Source organism: Marmota monax, unplaced genomic scaffold (assembly GCF_021218885.2).
Source record: "Marmota monax isolate L192 unplaced genomic scaffold, Marmota_monax_Labrador192_F-V1.1 WCK01_AAM20220418_F8-fsc00010, whole genome shotgun sequence".
NCBI classification, from domain to species: domain Eukaryota; kingdom Metazoa; phylum Chordata; class Mammalia; order Rodentia; family Sciuridae; genus Marmota; species Marmota monax.
This window is the reverse complement of record NW_026692321.1, coordinates 6,116,064-6,135,259: the sequence shown is the minus strand read 5'-3', so window position 1 is coordinate 6,135,259 and position 19,196 is coordinate 6,116,064. Positions and strand designations below refer to the sequence as shown.

General features: G+C 41.1%; 1 protein-coding gene across 2 annotated transcripts; it reads left to right on the top strand.

Annotated features, from left to right (window-relative positions):
• The first annotated feature begins 645 nt into the window (after positions 1-645).
• On the top strand, positions 646-18,932 carry E2f6 (E2F transcription factor 6). 2 transcript variants are annotated; one of them, XM_058578370.1, is made up of 7 exons: positions 646-908; positions 6,423-6,477; positions 10,561-10,774; positions 11,861-12,017; positions 13,526-13,639; positions 16,207-16,354; positions 16,819-18,932. In XM_058578370.1, exons 1-7 carry the CDS (start codon positions 801-803, stop codon positions 16,863-16,865), a joined length of 843 nt encoding a protein of 280 aa, XP_058434353.1. In that variant the 5' UTR covers positions 646-800; the 3' UTR covers positions 16,866-18,932. The 2 variants fall into 2 exon arrangements, with proteins under 2 accessions (XP_058434353.1, XP_058434352.1); XM_058578369.1 differs by having other exon boundaries at positions 648-908; positions 10,558-10,774.
• The last annotated feature ends 264 nt before the right edge of the window (positions 18,933-19,196 follow it).

Sequence of the window (19,196 nt, the reverse complement as noted above, 5' to 3'; positions counted from 1 at the left end):
AATTTACAGATGAGAAAACTGAGACAGAGATTAATAACTGGTTTAGTCTTCTAATTTTAAGTAGAGGGAGCCAGAAGACAGTTTATGAATTCAGCTTAAAATGCTCTGTTTATTCGAATAAGCATCTCCCGAGTCTAACCCAATACCTGACACACGCGCTATCAATAATTGCTTCTTCAAATAAAAAGGAGCGGAGGGAGCACTGAATCCCAGGACGGTGGGTTACCAACATTCACCGACCGTCCGCGCCAGTCAGCTCAGGAGACGTGTGAATGTCATCAGGAATCAGATGACCTTCCTGAACGCTCCGAACCCGCATACTGACATCAAGAATTGCGGAGAGATTGCGCTCTTCCCCGCCGCCTCCTTTCTCTCGCCCGCTCCTGGTCCCGGAATCCCCGCTCCACCTCTTCTATTTCCCTCGCCATCCTCTTCGCGGATTTAGCTCTCCGGGTTTCCCGGCTGCCGGCGCGCGGCGCGGACCAGTGCGTGGGAGCGCCGGGAGAGCGGCGGGCATGCGCAGACGGGGCGGCGCACTGCGCATGCGGGAAGATGGCGGGCCCGGCGTCCTGACCGCGGCGGGTCACCCTCGTCCCCTCGCGGCGGCGGCGGCGGGAGCTCACGGGCTCGTGGGGCCGCGGCGGGCGGGGCGGCCGAGCCAGGCGGCGCCCTCCAGGAGGCCGCGAGCCTGCTCCGTGCCCGGCATTGGGAAGCCGGCGCGTCGGGGGTGCCGCTCGATCCCGCCGCAGAAGGCGGGAGAGCTCGCAGGCGCGAGGGGCGCGGGGCGCCCGCTCGGCAGCATGAGTCAGCAGCGACCGGCGAGGAGACTGCCGAGCCTTCTCGTGGACCCGGCGGAGGAGACGGTGCGCCGCCGCTGCCGCGACCCCATCAACGTGGAGAGCCTGCTGGTAAGCGCGGCCGGCGACGCCTGGCCGGCCCCGGCCTTCGGCCCTCGGCCCGGGCGCCGTCACGTGACGCGCGGCTTCCCGCCTGCTCCCCGCACCTGCGCGCGACGCCCGGGCTGCCGCGGGGCTGCGCGTCGGGGAGACGGCGCCGCCTGGGTCGGCCCGGCCCGCGGGGCCCCGCTGCAGCCCGACGTGTGTTCTCTGCTCCCGCTCATTTTCCCACTGGACCGCAGCCATCCTGAACCTTGCCCGAGGCTCTCGTTCGCCACCCCGCGGTTTCCCTTCGCGTACGTGATCTGTCCACTTTGACGGAGAAATGACAGCAAGACCGAGTCGTGTTCTTGCCCTAGACCGATGCCCTGTGCTTCGCGGTTGTCGGAGCCCCTTGATGAATCTATCCTTTCCCGTTTCTTTCCATACTTTCAACTAATTGGCTGGGTTCTCCCCAGAATTGGCAATAACTAAACATTTACCAAAGTCATCGTGCGCAATCCCCGTGCCAAATAATGGGTGAGCATCATCTCAGTTCCGCACAAGAGCCCTAAGAGGCTAAGGTTACTCCTGTTTTACAGTTGTCGGAACAGACTTGAAGATGTTAGATGACTTGCCTGTGTTTAGACAGTAAGTGGAGAAAACTTTCTGAACCTCAGAATGCCTGACTCGAGATAATAAATCCTTGACGACTTAAACTACGCCCTAAATCCATCTCTTTCCTTGACTCCCTGCCTCCTCCCATTTACAGTATCGCTTCCCCTTCTCAGACTTCTGGAAAAAGTTGTTTGTGTCCACTTGTTCACCTCTCATTGCCACCATCCCACTTCTGGGGAATTCTGCCCTAAGCAGAAGTCAGGCTGGCCTAAGCAGGTTCTCCAGCAGCAGTTCAGTTCTGGTGGCTCATTTTCACTCCTGGCTTTCTGTAGTTTGACCTGATTGGCCACTCTGAAACTCCTTTGATACCACTTGCTGTGTGCTCCACCTGCTTATCTGACCTCTTGTCCTGTCCGCCTCCTCCCCTTCTGTCCTGTTGCTGTTGTTCAGGATTACTTTTCTACATAACCCCTCACTTTCTTCATGTGGGAGATCATTCATTACTCCTGTGATGTCTGATACCATCTGTATTGGTAGTCTTAATCTTTGAAAATTTGGTAAAAGCTCTAAATTCTCACTCTGGGTAAACCACTTAACTTTGCATGTAGAAGATACACACATCCCTTGAAGTCTTATTCACTCTGGTCCTTTCAGTCACATCATAACAACTCTCAAATCTGTAAACCCAGCTCAAAGCTTTCCTGCTGTCTTCTAGGCATTCCTATGTAAACTTCTATGTCCTAAACGGAATTCATTATCTTCTTGCCAAAGCAAGCTGCAACTTCCATGTCCTATTTTAATAAATGGTGTCACCCCACCACATTGCCCAAGCTAGTGTTCTAGGTATCATCTTTGCCTTTTTCCTTATCCAAACTGACCCCCCAGTCGAAGTAATTAATCATCAGTACATGCCATCTCTGTCATTGTCCATCTTTCAGACTATTGCAGTGTCTTCCTGACCAGCCATTTTCCTGCTTCCATTCTTGCTCTCACTTTCCAGGGTGTGCTCCACGTATAACTAATGATCTTTTTAAAAAGTCTGTTTTTGATCTTGGCTTTTGGCTAAAGGACTCTGTTGTGGTTCCCTAGTGCTCTCAGGATAGAGTAGAAACTTCTTAACAAGCTCACCCTGGGTTTATCTTTTCTTAACTGTTTATAGTTGCTAAGTTTTCCATATTCTTTTGCTCCCCTGGTCATCACATTTGCTTTCTTCTGGTCCAGGTCGAACTGCCTACATACGTGTAGGCCATACAGCCTATTCTGCCTTTCAAAACAAAACTTTTTTAAACACGCATTTTCCTGTGTGTGTAAAAAGTGCTATGGTGTTTCAGGTATAGATTTATAGGTTACTTGTCTGAAGAATCTTCCCTGAACTCACGACGGATAGACACTCATTTGTGTTCCCATAGCACTCTGTGCTTATTTGCTCCAGCCTTTGCAGATTCCTGAGTGTAGTGACTGTCTTTTTTATTGTTGTACATTGTTTGTTGCCTGTGTAAAAAGATTCTGCAGACAGTTTCTGAATAAAGTAGGTACTTTAAAGCTGTTCAAAAATGAGTTGTGTATCTTGTTGAGTGTTGCCTAGATAAGCAGCTTGAAAATTGTCTGGAATTTTGAGCAGAGAGAAACTAGTATTGATTAGAGATGAAGTTAGCTTGCATTATTGAAAAATAAGGAAAATCTGAATGGGTGAGGAGAATACAGTCACCTCAGAGAAAGGTATGTTTCCAAAGAGCTCTTGTAGAAGTATTGCTCACCAAACAGGGAGTTGGTACAGAGAGGCATCTATACAGAAATTTTTGATCAAGTTGGAGGCAGTGCTTAGAATGTTAGTCCCTAAAATTTACCTTTTTTTTTTTCTCTCCCACCTTTAAAGATATTTATAAGGTCATTTCAAACTGCAGCCACAAATAATAGGGACAAGGTTGGCATGCTCTCCTTTGAGGTCTCAAATTTGGAAGTGTAGATCCATACATGGGGGATTTGAAGCAGTAGTGAAATAACTTGGAACTTGTCAAAGTATGCCGATTTGCCTGTCAGGAGCTGTAGGTTCCTAGGGAAGTGTGTGCTGTTGAGGCTGTCCTTTGTGATGTCCAGTTTGAAGGCTTCTGCTTTCTCTGGATGTGTTGCAACTAAGATACAGACAGACCGTCTATAAAGGATATCTAGTTCTGGGGTGGACAGAGTTGGGATTCTGCCAAAACAAAGAGTGTTTTTATATTCAAAGGGGCCTGGGGGGGGGGGCGGTGAATGAACATGCTTAGAACATGCGTCGGGGAGACGGCATTGTAACTGGTATGTAATGGAACTGCATTTACAGAATGTGGGGAAAGGAAAGCCTTTTTTCTTATGTTGTTATACCTAATTGGGGGTATTGTCCCTGTCCCAGGCTGTGAACAACAGGAGACAATGGATGAAGGGTAAAGAGCAGAAAAGATTCCCTTCTAGAATATGGGGAGAGCAGACAATAGGCAGTCTGTTTGGAAACCAGTGTATGCAGGGCTTGGCATACACTCTGCTTTAAGAACAGAACCTCTGCTGGGAATGGTGGCACAAGACTGTAATCCCAGCGAGTCAGGAGGCTGAGGCAGGAGGATCAAAGCCAGCCTCAGTGACTTGGCAAGGCTCCAAGAAACTTAATGAAACTGTCTCAAAACTACAAAGGGGCTGAGAATGTAGCTAAGTGGGTAAGCACCCTTGGATTCAATCCCTGCTACCAAAAAAAAAAACCCAAAACCAGAACCTATGCAACAAAGCACCAGTGAGCGCATGTGTAACAGTTTATGATGTTTGTTTACATGAGTTTCACATCATTGTGGTAAGGATGGGTTTTTTCATTCAAGAATCTTGTTCTAATAGCTAGCCCTTATCTCATACTCTGTGAGGAGAGGGGTTAAATGTAAAAACGGCATTGACAGTTTGTCATACTTGTCTGTTGTTTGACTATCCTTGGGCTGCTCCAGTGTTCTACTGTTGTATGCTGTGTTTGCAAGTCACTGTCATTATCGCTGCTGAAGAGAGGTTGGCAGACATAGTCCCTGCCCCCAGGACAGGCATTCCCAGCAGCAGTGATCATGCCCCTGCAGGCCTAGTGCTCCTGTCAGATCTAAACTAGTTTTACTGTGGAACTCTTATCTAAACAGAATTCCTCTCTATTAAGGTCACTTGCTCCCTGATGTTATTGTCTGGTTGTAAATGATAAGGAAATCATCATGCCAAAGATTTGCAGCACTGATGTAGACAGCTTCTTAGCTGCTCACCTGTTTTAGTCAGTTTTTTTCATCACTGTGACCAAAAGATAGACAAAAGTAATTGGGAAAGGAAAAATTTATTTTGGGCTCTAGGTCTCAGTCCATAGACGCCCAACTTCATTGCTCTGGGCTGAAGGTGAGGCAGAGAACATGATGGTGGAAGAGTGTGGTAGAGGAAAGTGGCTAAGAACATCACCCTGGGAAGCAGGGAGAGCTCTGCTCAACAAGGACAAAACAAACTCCAGAGACCCACACCCTACCTGCCTATAGTTACCACCCAGTTAATCCCTATCCGGGGATTAATGCACTATTACGTTACATCTCAACCCAGTCATTCACCTCTAACCTTCTTGCATTGTCTCACACAAGAGCTTTGAGGAATTACCTCATATCTAAACCATAACATTACCTGACCTCAGGCCTCCCCAACCCCAGTCCTTTTGCCATATTTCTATCCTACTTGTATCATGTTTTTAAACTGTGAATTTGATTATATCACAGTCTTGTTCATAAATCTTTGGTGATTCTCCACTGCATGTGACATGAGTCCAGGCTCCTTAGCATGATCTTTATATGGTGCTTGTCAGCTTCAAAACCAAGTCACTTTCACATGGTCACACAGGTGGGTTCTTAAAAAGCACTATGCAGTTTATATTCTCACATCTTTATTTGATTTCCTGTACTAGGGATCCTATTTTTTTCCCCTCCCATAGTTTATTATTGAGGCAAAATCTGGCTTACCCATCAAAATTCAGTGGCAGGCCACTTTCCCTGTGAACTCTTCTTTGACTTCTCTGACTGGGTGCATTTACAGTACTCCTGTTGATTCTCTCCTTAGAGCACCTGTGGGAATCACTACGTTAGTTGTGCTTTATAGAACAATTTTTTCACTAAGACAAGAACTGATGATAGCCTGTCTGGAAACACAACATCTTGATAATGCTTTCCAAGACAAGGCCGTTGTGGGTTTCTATTCACATGGTTTTATTGTAAGATTTTATTTTATTGGGGGGGGGGCAGTTTCTAAATGTGTTGCAGCTGTATATGCAAACTTTGATAATCTCTAAGCAACTGGCAAATGGTGAGAGCCTTGATAAGGTGCTACCAATTTCCTAGTTGTTTCAGGAATTGAAAAGAAAATTTTATTTCTGTGATACCAAGGTTCCTAGTGTGCATTTTTTTCCATTATCAGAAGTGCTGCCACTCTTAGGTTAATTATAATGGTAATGCATGGCTGACTCTTCAGAGTTTGTGAGCAAATTTTTTTGGAACCATCCACTTAAATAGCAGGGGGTGAACATTTGTGGTTGAGACTATCTTCTACCTCTGCTGAGCTTTCCAGAGTCGCCGACAGTCTTAATGATCATTGTATTCTTTTTAATCCTTATACTGCAGTCAATACATTAGCATGTATTCAGTAATAAATTCTTATGTACATATTTCCATCCTCTCCCTTCCTTTCTTTCCTACTTCCATAGGGAGCTCATGCAGTCTGAGAAACCTAAATCTGTGAACATTGTCAGTCATGATTACAAGTAGAATAGCTATATTTTGGACATACTAGTTTTCTCACACCCAAATTAATTACCTCAAGGTGAGAGTGGGGAGGCTTTGTATTATGCAGTAAAATGCTGTTTTTAAATTGCTAAATTAAATTTTTATATCTTCTTTTTTTCAGCCATCGAAAATAAGGATTAATTTAGAAGATAATGTACAATATGTGTCCATGAGAAGTAAGTTGATTCCTGAATAGATTTTACATTCTGTAGTTGAATTTAATATAGTAAAAATTATTTATTTTAAATGTACATGAGGCTGTGAGAACCAAAATAATAAACAAAATGTACTATTGGAACACTGAAATGTGATTTTGAAATTTTAGTAAAATGTCCTGAAAGTTGTGAGCTGAATGATGTGCATAAAGGCCAGTTCATTTCCCATTGCTTTAGATATGTCATTTTAAAAGAACAGTCAAAAATAATACACATAACTCACAGGTGGGATCTGAACCCATCAGACTTATGGAGATGGTAGAATGGTGTTTACCCAGAGCTGAGGAAGGTATGAGGTTGATGGGAAGGAGACACCTTGATTGATGGTTCAGTTAGAGGAGAGCAATGGTTTCTAGTGTTCGCTTGCACACAGGGTGACTATAGTTAATGTGTGTTTCAAAATGGCTGAAAGACAGAAATTAAAATGGTCTTATCACAAAGAAATGATAAATATTTGAGGTGATGGAGATGCTAATTAGCCTGATTTGAGTATTCAGCAGTTTGTACATGTATCAAAATATCACCTTGTATCTCATCAATAGATACAATAACTGTTTATTGATTTAAAATAAATTGAGTGTGGTGGCACCTACCCTTAATCCATCTACTCAGGAGGTTGAGGCAGAAAGATCGCAAGTTCAAAGCCACACCAGGGCACTTTTACTGAGACCCTGTCTCAAATAAAATTTAAAAACTGACTGGGGATATAGCTTAGTGGTAGAGTACTTGCTTAGTATGTCTGAGGCCCTGGGTTCAGTCACCAGGACTGCAGAAAATGAACTGAAAAATCTACATTTGAGGATATTTTCCTCAGATTCCTCTGTGAGGTATATTATTTATCCCCTAAAAAACTTAAGACATTTAGCAGTACACATGAAGACAGTCTCTTGCTTGGAATTCCATTGACTCTTTCCGGCTAAACCTCTGCATAGGTTTGTGGTATCAGGTGCCCTAGTTCCCTATTGTTTGGGACATCTTTGTGATAAATTGTCCCACCCCTGATTTCCTCTTAATTTGATCCCTAATGGGGTCTTAGAGCATAGATGCCCAAATATAAATCTTATAACTATATCCATCCTAATTTTCTTTAACCCCTGCTGCAGTATTCATGTCTCTGGGATTAGTCAGCTTTACCTTTGAGGTGTTTTTCGTCTGTTTCATATCACTATCTTAAAATGCCATCTCACATTTATTGACCTCATATAACACCTGGTATTATATTAAGCTTTTCACATGAATTATCACAACACTTCAAAATATAGGTATCAACTATTATTTGTTTATTTTGGTACTGGGGATTGAGCCAGAGTCACTTTACCACTGAGCAAAATTCCTTGCTCTTTATTTTCCATTTTGAGACTAAGTTGCTTAGAATCTCCCTAAGTTGCTGAGGTTGACCTTGAATTTGTGATCCTCCTGCCTCAGCCTTCTGAGTTGCTGGGATTATAGGCATGCACCACTGTGCCTGGCTATAGTCCATATTTTGTAAAGTGAATAAATGGAGGTCCAGAAAAATTGCTGAAAGTCAAGATTCAGTTCCACACTTGTGGCTTAAGAGCCGAATTCAGCCCACCCCTTCCCTCTGCAACCAGTATGATTTTTCTAATGCAGAAATGGGATTATGATATCTTTCAGTCTGAGTTCTTCAGTGGTGCTGTACGACCTGTAGAGAAACCCTAACTCCTCACATATTTGATTTTATTTATTTGTATCACATCTATAGGACACCTGCTGTCTTTCAAAATGACAAGGTAGTAGAGAAAGGGGTTGATAAAAAGACAAGGTCTTCAAGTTGCCCCTTGCTTAAGGCTGCAGCCTCATCCCCAGTACCCTGCTGACCTCATCTATCCCTGGGGCTGCACCGCTTGCAAGTTCCATGACTGCTCCTTGTTTGCCAGTGCTGCTTTGTCCTTAGACCTGGTGTTTTCTCTGCCTCCCTCAACAGTAGGGACATCTCCTCATCTTTCTGTGCTGTTCCCAGCATGCTCCTATCAGGTGTCTCCAGTTCCTACTCCAGTAAAGGTTGTATTTCACGTTCTCAAATGACTTTGCACACCTGTCTGAGCACTTAGCTCAAGGTTATAATAGACCTCCTTGTTAGACTCTGAGATGCCCTGAAGATCTTTTTATTCACATTTATATCCCTGTGGCAACTTTCATGGTGTAGGTATTGAGTTAGATATGTTCTTTATTATGTGGTTAATATCCTAGGAATGTACTTATCCTGGATTTATGAGACTCAAATTTTATTAATAGTGTAATTAAATATATGGTTTTTAAAGTTAGAATTTCTCATTTATAATCTAAGATTTGTCATGAAATTGTTCCTTTTGTCTACTTTCAGTTTAAAAAACTGTTAAATTCCTGATTTATTCCTGTTTAATCTTAAGTCTAGGAATTGAGTGTCATAGGGAAAATGTTAATATTATAAAATATGTGCTTTTGTTCTTAGAACAACTACCAGTGATCTTGTAAAAATGGAGCAAGACTCTGGAGTGGTTCTGAGAAAGAGTTCTGCTGGTTGTGGGGAGGTTGGGTAGCTCTTTTTATTTTTTTAGTTTGAGACAGGGTGTTGCTAAGTTGATGAGGCTAGCTTTGAACTTGTGATCCTCTTGCCTCTGCCTACAAAGCTGCTGGGATTATAGGCATGTGCTACTGCACCTGGCATGAGAACTTTTTTGTAGTATCAAATTAGAAAAGATGGATGATAATATTCAGGCACATGAGATAAAGCCCTGATACGCTACGTAATGATACAGCCTACAAGCTGTAGAGCAGTTTAGTAGCACAAATCAAAATTCCTTAAAAATACTCTAACTCAGCAGTTCTACATCTTGGAATTTGTCTACAGGAAAGAATTAAGGGTATATACAATAATTTTTATAACAAGGCGGTCCATTGGAGTAAGCCAAATAGTAAAGTTGGAGATGGTCTGAGTTGCCAGTGTGAGGATCCCCTCAGCAGATACTTCATGTGGTCAAATATGCAGCTGTTAGGAATAGTGGATACACTTGTCAGAATGTGCACAGCATTAAAAGGGCATATTATGCAATGTTGCCTTGCTGTTTCTGCTTGTAAAAACTATATCTCCATATTGACATGCAAATATGTTGAGGCTTGTTGCATGAAGTCCACAAATTGTCACAGTAGATGAGTAAAATTAAAGAGATTTGTTTCCTTTCATGTGTTTATTAATATAGAGTAATAAATATTTTTTAAGAGAGAGAATTTTTTTAATATTTTTTAAGTTTCGGTGGACACACATCTCTGTTTTATTTTTATGTGGTGCTGAGGATCGAACCCAGCACCCCGCGCATGCCAGGCGAACACATTACCGCTTGAACCACATCCCCAGCCCAGTAATGAATATTTTAAAAAACAAATGTTTTTTTAAAAATGTATCATAATTGTCCTAATAGAAAACTAGTTGGGACTTTCAAATACTTCATCAGACATGGTTATCCTATGGCATGAATAGAAACATCAAAACATAGTAATAATAAAAGCCAGGTCTTTGCCTTTGTTCTCTAAAGTATACTTAAAGACCAAAAGAGAAAATTAATTTTCAACATCAATTTTAATCCTGTTTCAAAAATGTTTGGACTTCTAAAAATAAATATATTCAAGGGAAACTGGTTGCATATCTCAAATACTCCTTTATGGAAACCAAAAGCCTTTGTTGAGAACTAGGATAGACTTATGAATTTTTTGTCCAACTCAAGAAATTGACTTCATAGAAATTAGCTATGATTTGGTCAGTGTGTATAAATTTCTATGATTTGGTCAGTGTATATAAATTTCTATGTCTGCTTTCTTTTTTTTTTTTTTTAAGTATTTATTTTTTAATTGTAGTTGGACTCAATACCTTTATTTATGTGGTGCTGAGGATCGAACCCAGGGCGCACGCATGCTAGGCGAGTGCTCTACCACTGAGCCACAACCCCGGCCCCCTAAGGGTCTGCTTTCTGATAAGGAGGAAATGAATGTTTAAATGATTTGAGAAATGTTACTTGAAATTTTATGAATGTGTTTGTTTCCCAGAAGCTCTAAAAGTGAAGAGACCTCGTTTTGATGTATCACTAGTTTACTTAACTAGAAAATTTATGGATCTCGTCAGATCTGCCCCTGGGGGCATTCTCGACTTAAACAAGGTTGCAACAAAACTGGGAGTGCGAAAACGAAGGGTCTATGACATTACCAATGTCTTAGACGGAATTGACCTCGTTGAGAAAAAATCTAAGAACCATATTCGATGGATGTGAGTTGGTCAAAAATGTTTCGTTGCCTTTTCCCCCCCTCCTTGTTAAGTAATGATCCCGTACTTGACCCAAGTGAGGTATTAGCAGTGGTTGGTGATATAAACAAAGTAGCATGATTCTTGGTTTTCAAGATCATAAGATGGGTTATGTAGGTTTTTTTTTTTTTTCCTGCTATTTTTAAGTATTTCCTTAGTTCTGCTGATGTCAGGGGGAAATATAATCTGTTAAGGTTGAAAACTGATTGTCACAAAGCAGTCTGATAGACACCTACAGGCTTCCCAGGAGTTGTCATTTAGTAGTGTTGGGGGAGGGGCAGGAATCAGATTCTTAGTACCCCAGATAATTAGGATGCAAATCAACTGTGAATCAATATTCCATAACACATTGGCCTGAATGTAAAAAGAAAGAAATTGGAATTAATGTCGAAAAGATAATTGCTATAGACTAGACATGATTTAAGAAGATCCCATGGAGAGTCTGACCTTGGGATTAAGGCATACATGAGGCATGTGTATGTGTATGCACATGTGCATAAGAAAAAAAACGTTAAACTAGGGCAGGTATTTTGGATCAAGACGAAAGGGTTCTAGCCTGTAAATTATAAATACCTTTCAGGCAAATGAAAAATGCAAAGACCATAAAATGACTCTTAAGTAATTAAATGTTAGAAGAGGTTATTTTTCAATAAAAATACAGATTGAATTCTAATGTGAATGTGTTTGCTTCAGAGGTTCATGTCAGATTATATTCTGAACCACTGATTAGAATTAGATTTGAACAACTAGCAAGCAGAGGATAAAGGTGACAGCCTTTTCCCCTATTTTTGTTCATTATCATGAAGATTAATGGGGGAGAAAGTGCATATCAGATGTTGTTCAGCTATACCATACTGTAGTAACCACTAGTAATAAAAGATCTCTTAAGAATAATGAATATATTCAGGTAGAACATGCATACTAGGAAAAATATAGACCCATAGAATTTTAGTAGAGAAACTATCATGTAGCCGATACTCCTTGTTTTTCACGTGTGCAGTTGCAATTATATGTTATTAATGGTGGCTTTTTTTCTTCTTCCCTTTTAAGAGGATCTGATCTTAACAATTTGGGAGCAGTACCCCAACAAAAGAAGCTGCAAGAGGAACTTTCAGACTTATCAGCAATGGAAGATGCTTTGGATGAGTTAATTAAGGATTGTGCTCAACAGTTATTTGAGTTAACAGATGATAAAGAAAATGAAAGATATCCTTTAAGTATATGTCTTTTTAAAATTTCTGCTTCCAGAAGAGATTAAGTGGTAGAGTCATTTGGGGGGTTTAGGTGTTGAATTAGACTTCTAAAAGTTAATACCAAGCAGAGCAGAGCACCCCTGTAACCTCAGCTACTTAGGACGTTGAGGCATGAGGATCGTGAGTTTGAGACCAGCCTGGCAACAGTTACTGAACATAGTGAAACTCATCTCCCCAAAAAAAAAAAAGTTTTAGTATAATTTGGTGGTATCACCTCAATTTTACACAAGCAATAAATACATTTGTTGCTTTGGGCATCTTTGTATGGTGTTTCTTAGGTTAAATTCTGCATGGTATATACAGGGACAAATCCAGGTTGAAATTTCCACTTAAAATAACAAGTTCATTCTTATTTTTGTGGACTCTATACTACATAGTAAAATATTTGTTACTTTTCACGAAAATCCTGTTTTCCCTAATTTGTGAAGTAAAGTTTATTCTGGAACAAAAGGAATTTCCATTCCCATCCACACTAGCCTGCTGCTGCTGGATATCTGCCCTCCTCTGAAGCTCAATATTGGGACTGAGGAGAGGCTTGGTTTTGGTGCTGACCTTCTCTGGGTCCCCTGGACCTTCATGCCTGTTACCTTGGGGTGCCTTTTGTGGGGGTGTCACTGACTCTGACTTGCCCTATGCTTCCAGCTTGCTTAACACTTCCCTTGGCAGGCACAGCTTCTATTCCCATGGTACCGTTACTAGGAGGAAGACAAAGCATGCTCACATCACTGCAGCCAGCCACAAAGTGCACAGGAAGGAAGGATGCTAGGGTAACCAAAAATATTTCTTAAGTAGTAAAAATTTTTACATTTTATAGATTATATTTCTTTCATGTTAGGGGATTCTTCTCCAGATCCAGAATGTTTTTTTCCCAAAGTTCCCATAGTAAGAGCTAGCACTGAATGGGGAACGGGTGTGAATTTGAATATAGTAGTCTTCCCGTATTCGTGGTCTTGCTTTCTGTGGTTTCAGTTACCTACAGTCAACTGTGGTCCATATATGTTAAATGGAAAATTCCAGAAATAATTCATATGTTTTAAACTACTTCTATGACAGTGTATTGTTTTAATTATTTTATTATTATTAATCTACCTGCTATAAAAAAAAACTTCATCATAGGTATATATGTATTTAAAAAGTATAGTATATTTAGGGTACTATACTGTCTGTGGTTTTAGACACCCACTAGGGTCTCAGAATATATCCCCTTCCTGTAAAGGAGAATCTCTGCACCTTTGCGAATTGTGTTTATGTTACAAACTCAGACTTAATTAATATTCTTCTCTAGAAGTTGTCATCATGACATTTCAAAGTATGAAATAATTTTTTCCTGCTTGCCTTAGATGTCAGTTTGCATCTCATAAGAACTAAAGATGTTTTAACACTTTCTTTCATTTATTATAAGAGCTAAATTATCTACCCAGTATACAGCACTCTGCTTAGAGATCCTTGACTGATTTTTACACTAGCGTATGTAACGTATCAAGATATTCATAGCATTCAAGCCTTCCACGAACAGATTGTTATTGCAGTTAAAGCTCCAGAAGAAACCAGATTGGATGTTCCAGCTCCCAAAGAAGTAGGTAGCCCTTCCTTTTACCAAATATTTAAGGAGAGAGGTGGGATAACTGCTAGGCCTGTGATTTATTATAGTCACAATAACTTACTGTGCATTATGTATTGTTAGCTCTATATCCAGTACTATTCAAGCCACTTCAGACATTTTAACTTGTTTTGACTAACACACCTATAAAGTAGTTGTTGTGACTTAAAAATGAGCCACAGCAGGGGCTGGGGTTGTTGCTCAGCGGTAGAGCGCTCATCTAGCATGGGCGAGGCCCTGGGTTTGATCCTCAGCACCACATAAAAATAAATAAGTAAAATAAAGGTATTGTGTTCGACTATAACTAAAAAATTAATTTTTTTTGTAAATGAACCAGAGCACAAAAAAGTGAATTCAGTCTGAAGATAACCCAGTAAATGACAGAACTAGATTAAAATGCAAGAAGTTTGGCTTCATAGTTCATTCTTAACTATGGTGCCGTAATGCTGTTGGACGAGCCACCAAGAATTGGCCTTAGTCTTGGTGTTCCAAAAGTGAGATTGGGTCACAGCCAAGGCTTCAGGGAATTAACTTACTAACAAAACTCATACAAGACTAATTATGAACAAACTAGAAAACTAAGTTATAAATTTAAAATCTCATTATAAATAGAAATATCAGCCACCAGCTGCTTAGCTCATTCTTTCCCTTTCAGGAAAGTTTATACTAAAAGATAATTGTCATCAGAAGGCTGCTTGGTAAGGATGGAGTCAGAAACAAAGAAGATGGTCATTCTTGGAACAGACCATCAAGTCCAGACAGCCTGATAGACCGGTGCACGTGCACGTAGCAAATCTCATCGTTGCTATAGCAAGGAATATTCGCATTGTCCTCTTTTCCTTTTATCCCCAGCAGTACCCTGTCCAAGTGGGACCACATGTTACCTGACAGTGTATTCTAAATTCATTAGCAAGCAGCTTGATTTTGTTAGTCACAGCCAGATTATGACTTGTTGGTGAGGTTTTCTAGTTTTATTTGGATTTATATATATGCCAAGTATCCAGGTATCGTTTATATTCAGTATCAATTGTTTCACAGATGTTGAAACTTTTTTTTCCTTAAATAAATAACCAGTAATCCTTTGGTATATCTTACCTTGGGGCATGATAATCCATTCTGCTAGAAGTGATATAGTTGGATTTTTACCCAAGGTCTGAATTGCTTCAGACTGTAATTGCTAAGCCTTTTAATCATACCCCAACTTTCTCTGAAGACCCTTGTAGAAGTCTGCTCATGGGCCTTCTTGTGGGCCATGCTCAGTCGATGAGAGCCTGCTGGTTTCAGTGTAGTCTTAAATCCACAAAGATCTGGGGTGGGGTGGGGTGGGGTTCTATGGAATTGGGTCTTATAAATAATTTTCTCAGGACATAGTCACCTGGCCATTTGTTTAGATATTGCTTCTAGATGCTTTTACACTACAATGGCAGAGTTGAGTAGTTGTTAAAGGAACAGTGTGGCCTACAAAGCCAGAATCATTTACTGTGTCTCACCTTCTGTAAAAGAAATTTGCTAGCCCCCAATTTAATGAGTGATTCCTCAGCTGGCTGCCAGTTCAGAGTAATATCTTGAGTTGTTCCACTGTTTAGAAATATCTACAGAGTTTAGAATACTACAGAGTTTACCATTCAAACCAGACCTGAACTGGCACTTCAGCACTGAGCACAGATGTTCTCTAGCCCACCTTTCTGGTACCCAGAAGCCACAGCAAGGTTGACATATGAGGTGTTAAGACCCTCTGAGATACTACATCTCCCCCAAACTTACTTGTCTGAGATCACAGCAATGGAACAGGCAGGGCAGCAATCTGCATTGTCCAGCCTGGCCTTCCCTAAGAAAGGGGAGAAAATGGACTTCATTCAGAGTCAGACCAACTCCCAGTTAAAAAGACAAGGAACCATAAGTAGAACTGCTCCTTACAACTTTAGCTTGATTCTCAATAGAAGAACCAGTTTCCTGATTTCTTATGCGAAAAGTGTTGTGATCATTCCTGCTAAGTCTGAAGCCAAAGGATATTGAAAAATCCTAGCTAACAATACTCCTTTGTGTGCAATTCTTTGTGTGTTTGAGGTTTTAAATTGCCTGGGGTGTATTTTAACTTTTTTTTTTTCTTTTGGTTCTTTCAACTGAAGGACAACCCTTCCTGCTGTCTCAGTACCTCTTGATTGGCCTGGAAATCCAAATACACCCTTATCATAGGGGATCCTAGGGTATTCCATGGTTCTTAGTCATCAAAACACTGATTTTTGACTCTGAAGTTCAGCCTTATTAAAGGGTCAACCCCTGGTGTAGAAAAAGATAGGCTCTTGAGAAACAAAGTATCCACTTGACAGCTCTACCATTACTGCATGATCAAGTAGCTATTGTAACTGAGTTTGCCAATGGTCTAATGAGACTACAGCTGAGAGCATGATTTTTCTTAAAGATAGGGTAGAAGGAAAGCTACAAGAATTTGAGTTTTTTGGAAGGTTTGCAGTCTAGGACGTGAAAAACTGTGTTAATGGCTGCTCTTGTTCGTCTTGATGTTTTTGTGTGTTCTTTGCCAGGACTCTATCACTGTACACATAAGGAGCACCAGAGGACCCATTGATGTGTATTTATGTGAAGTGGAGCAAAACCATTCAAATGGCAAAACATCTGACAGGGTAGGGACCTCTTCATCTAAAAGCAAACATCCAGAACACCCTGAGAAAGGTAAGCATATCAATTTTGCAATTAAAGAAAGTAAAGATTTTATGTATATAATATGTGTATTATGTATAGCCTGAGGATTATTTTTTATCTTCTATCCACAAAAACATGAGTTTAAAAATAATTGCAAGGTCATTGTTACTGTAGTTAAGAATATTCCTTCATAGTTAAGTTCCACACAGTTTTAATAGTAGTGGAAATAACATTGTAGTCAGTCCATGGGGGCACCAGCTGGCTGTGGCCTCTGAGTAGGGAGGGCTTTCTGCATTCTCTGACAGTGCTTCCAGCTACAGGTATGAATTTTTGTTTACTCTTGAGGCTGAAAACATTAGCCTTCTGCTATTGATGTGAGAGATTGGTGCTTGTGTACAGTTCTTCTTTTCTAGCAGTGGAATTGCAGGCTCTGTTGGCCACCCGCTTTTTAAGAAAGATAGCACTTAGAATTTCTCTTATCTGTTCTTTTTCAGGAGAAAATCTTCAGCAAGGTGAAGACGTGCTTGAAGTGAACAACTGATAGCATTTGAGAATTAATGGGTTGAAATTTTTTTACCTTTTCTTTTTGGAACATCCTGTGTGGATGAATTATGCATCAATTTGAATCTCAGAGCAATAAGTCATCCAGGAAGTGCTCTCATTCTCAGTCAGTAGCAGCATTAAGGCCAGTAGTGTCTTCAAGTAGCTCCCTACTTAGATAACTGGGTAATTATGGTTTCTGCATTCAAAAACAACTTTTTTTATAATTGTTCACTGCATTTCGTCAGTGAAATAGACATCTTGCCTCCTGAAATAACTTCTTTACAAAGAGTATCACGAAAACAGACGGTCAGGCCTGGCACAGACAGTTCTTCGTGGACTCTGCCTTCCTTAAAGGATTATGTCGTATATCACAAAAATAATTGCCTTACACTGGTTCACGTTTGCAGTTGAGTGTTGTACATTGGCCAGGTGTACGCACGGATCTAAATGTGGTGTTTTTGTATATATCTGTATAATGTTTAGATTACTTATGAAATATGTCTAAATGACACTTTTTGCCCTTGTACAGCCAAAATAATGTATATATGAAAATTGACAGACAAATGCTCTAATTTCCTTGGAACCTATATAACTTATTAGAATCCTCTGGATGAGGGTTAGAGGAGAGTTTTTCCAAACTTCTACATGTAGAAGTCTCACAAATGTGCTATACATTTAAGTTCATAATACTAATTGAAGTAATTTAATGTGGATCCCCGTGCTAAAATTGGAGTCGGATGCTTCTTGATGTTGAGCTGCCTACAGAGTTATTGTGTCCCAGCAGATTGGTGGCATGCCCCAAATCCTTGGGGGTTAGTACAGAAATGCCATCAGGCCTAATTCACTGAGACATGAATTCAATCATGGTGAAATTGGAAACTGTTAAGCTTTTTGCAAGCAGATTTTGTAATATGTGTCTGTGTGCAGCCTTTCTCCTCAGTCAGAGGGGTTTTACTTACCATGAGTTGTACCCTCCCCTCTCTCCAGCTCTAGTCCCACCTTTCCAAGACCTAGCTATTTCTACCTCAGTGGGTAAGTCATTTACCACTCTGTGCCTCAGTTTACTCAGTAGTTTACCATTAGACTGTGACTCCTTGAGGGACTTTGTCATAATCATTATTATATCCCAGCACCTTGCACCATGCCTGGCCCATGGGAAGTGCTCAGTGAATGTCTGACAGATCAGTGAGTGCATGATTGCAGAATGAGGTGGATGAAACCTGGCTTGTCTGTCACACAGGATTCTGTGAACATCTGAAGCCTCTCTAGCTTTCAAGGAAAGAATTGAAGCAACTTGAAATTAAGACCGTGTATAAAAAGATTTACAATAGGGATCCAAAATCAAAATATTACAAAATAGTGGATTCACATACTCTGAGCTCAGCAGCTTTGCCAATCCTGACCTCTGTTGGACACCAGCTCCTCCCCCCACAGTCCCTGCTTTTTAATTTCTATATGCTTGGGGACTGCTAGCCTTGAGGCATCTTCTCCCTCTGACTTAGACAAAAAGTTGTCTTTTGAAATCAGCCAAAGAAAAGCTACAGGGGGCACTGGTCACTGGACTAGTTGGTGATATGGTTTGACAAGATAGGGAACACAGGAGGAACAGCAAGGGTGGGATAAAAATTTCAAAAAAGTTGTGGACATGAAAGTGAGAATTCAGGCAGGAGGTTGTATATGTGTAGGTCAGGTGCTCTTGGAAAGATCTGAGCTCTGTGTAGTAGATTGGGCAGATATTAGTTGACACGTGGTCTTGTAAATCATGAGAGTAGAAGAGGTCATCTAAGGAGAATGTAAAGAGGAGAGGCCCAGGAATAGCTGTGTTTAAGGGGAATACAGAAGAAAGAGCCTTTCCTGAGAAGAAATAACAGGGAAATAAAACTAAAGGAGATAGTGTCCCAAAACCAAGGAAGCATTGCCAAAGGTGAGCAGCAATTCCTGACTTGTGAAATGTGATGAATGTTCTGCCTTATACATTGTTCTGAGGGTAAAATGAAATCATGTCAGCAAAAGTCTTATGTAAATTGTAAATGTGTTACATAAATGAAGTAGCTCCGCCACTCCATCTTCAGGTGTTCAGTGTCTTCTTTTTAGAACTGACAAGTGTCTGAGGGCTAATTTCGTAGCCCTTTCTTCATCTACCACACCTTCCCTGCTGACTTTGATGGGTATGGCTAGTGACTTGAGCAGCCCTCCTCTTTCAAGAGCTCCGAAGGGGTCAGAAGTCCTGGCCTCAGGAGGTGCGCACACAGGCTCACTAGGGCTGGACATGAGGACCTAGAGCAGTGGCCAGCCTCTCAGCCCATCACTTTATCCTTGTTTTGAGGGA

What these genes read in the sequence shown, in the direction of transcription:
- E2f6 (XM_058578369.1), top strand. Translation starts at nt 801, where the DNA reads ATGAGTCAGCAGCGACCGGCGAGGAGACTGCCGAGCCTTCTCGTGGAC. An exon ending in ATGTTCCAGCTCCCAAAGAA is followed by an intron (nt 13,640 to 16,206) that starts GTAGGTAGCCCT and finishes GTTCTTTGCCAG; the next exon opens with GACTCTATCACTGTACACAT. An exon ending in TCCAGAACACCCTGAGAAAG is followed by an intron (nt 16,355 to 16,818) that starts GTAAGCATATCA and finishes GTTCTTTTTCAG; the next exon opens with GAGAAAATCTTCAGCAAGGT.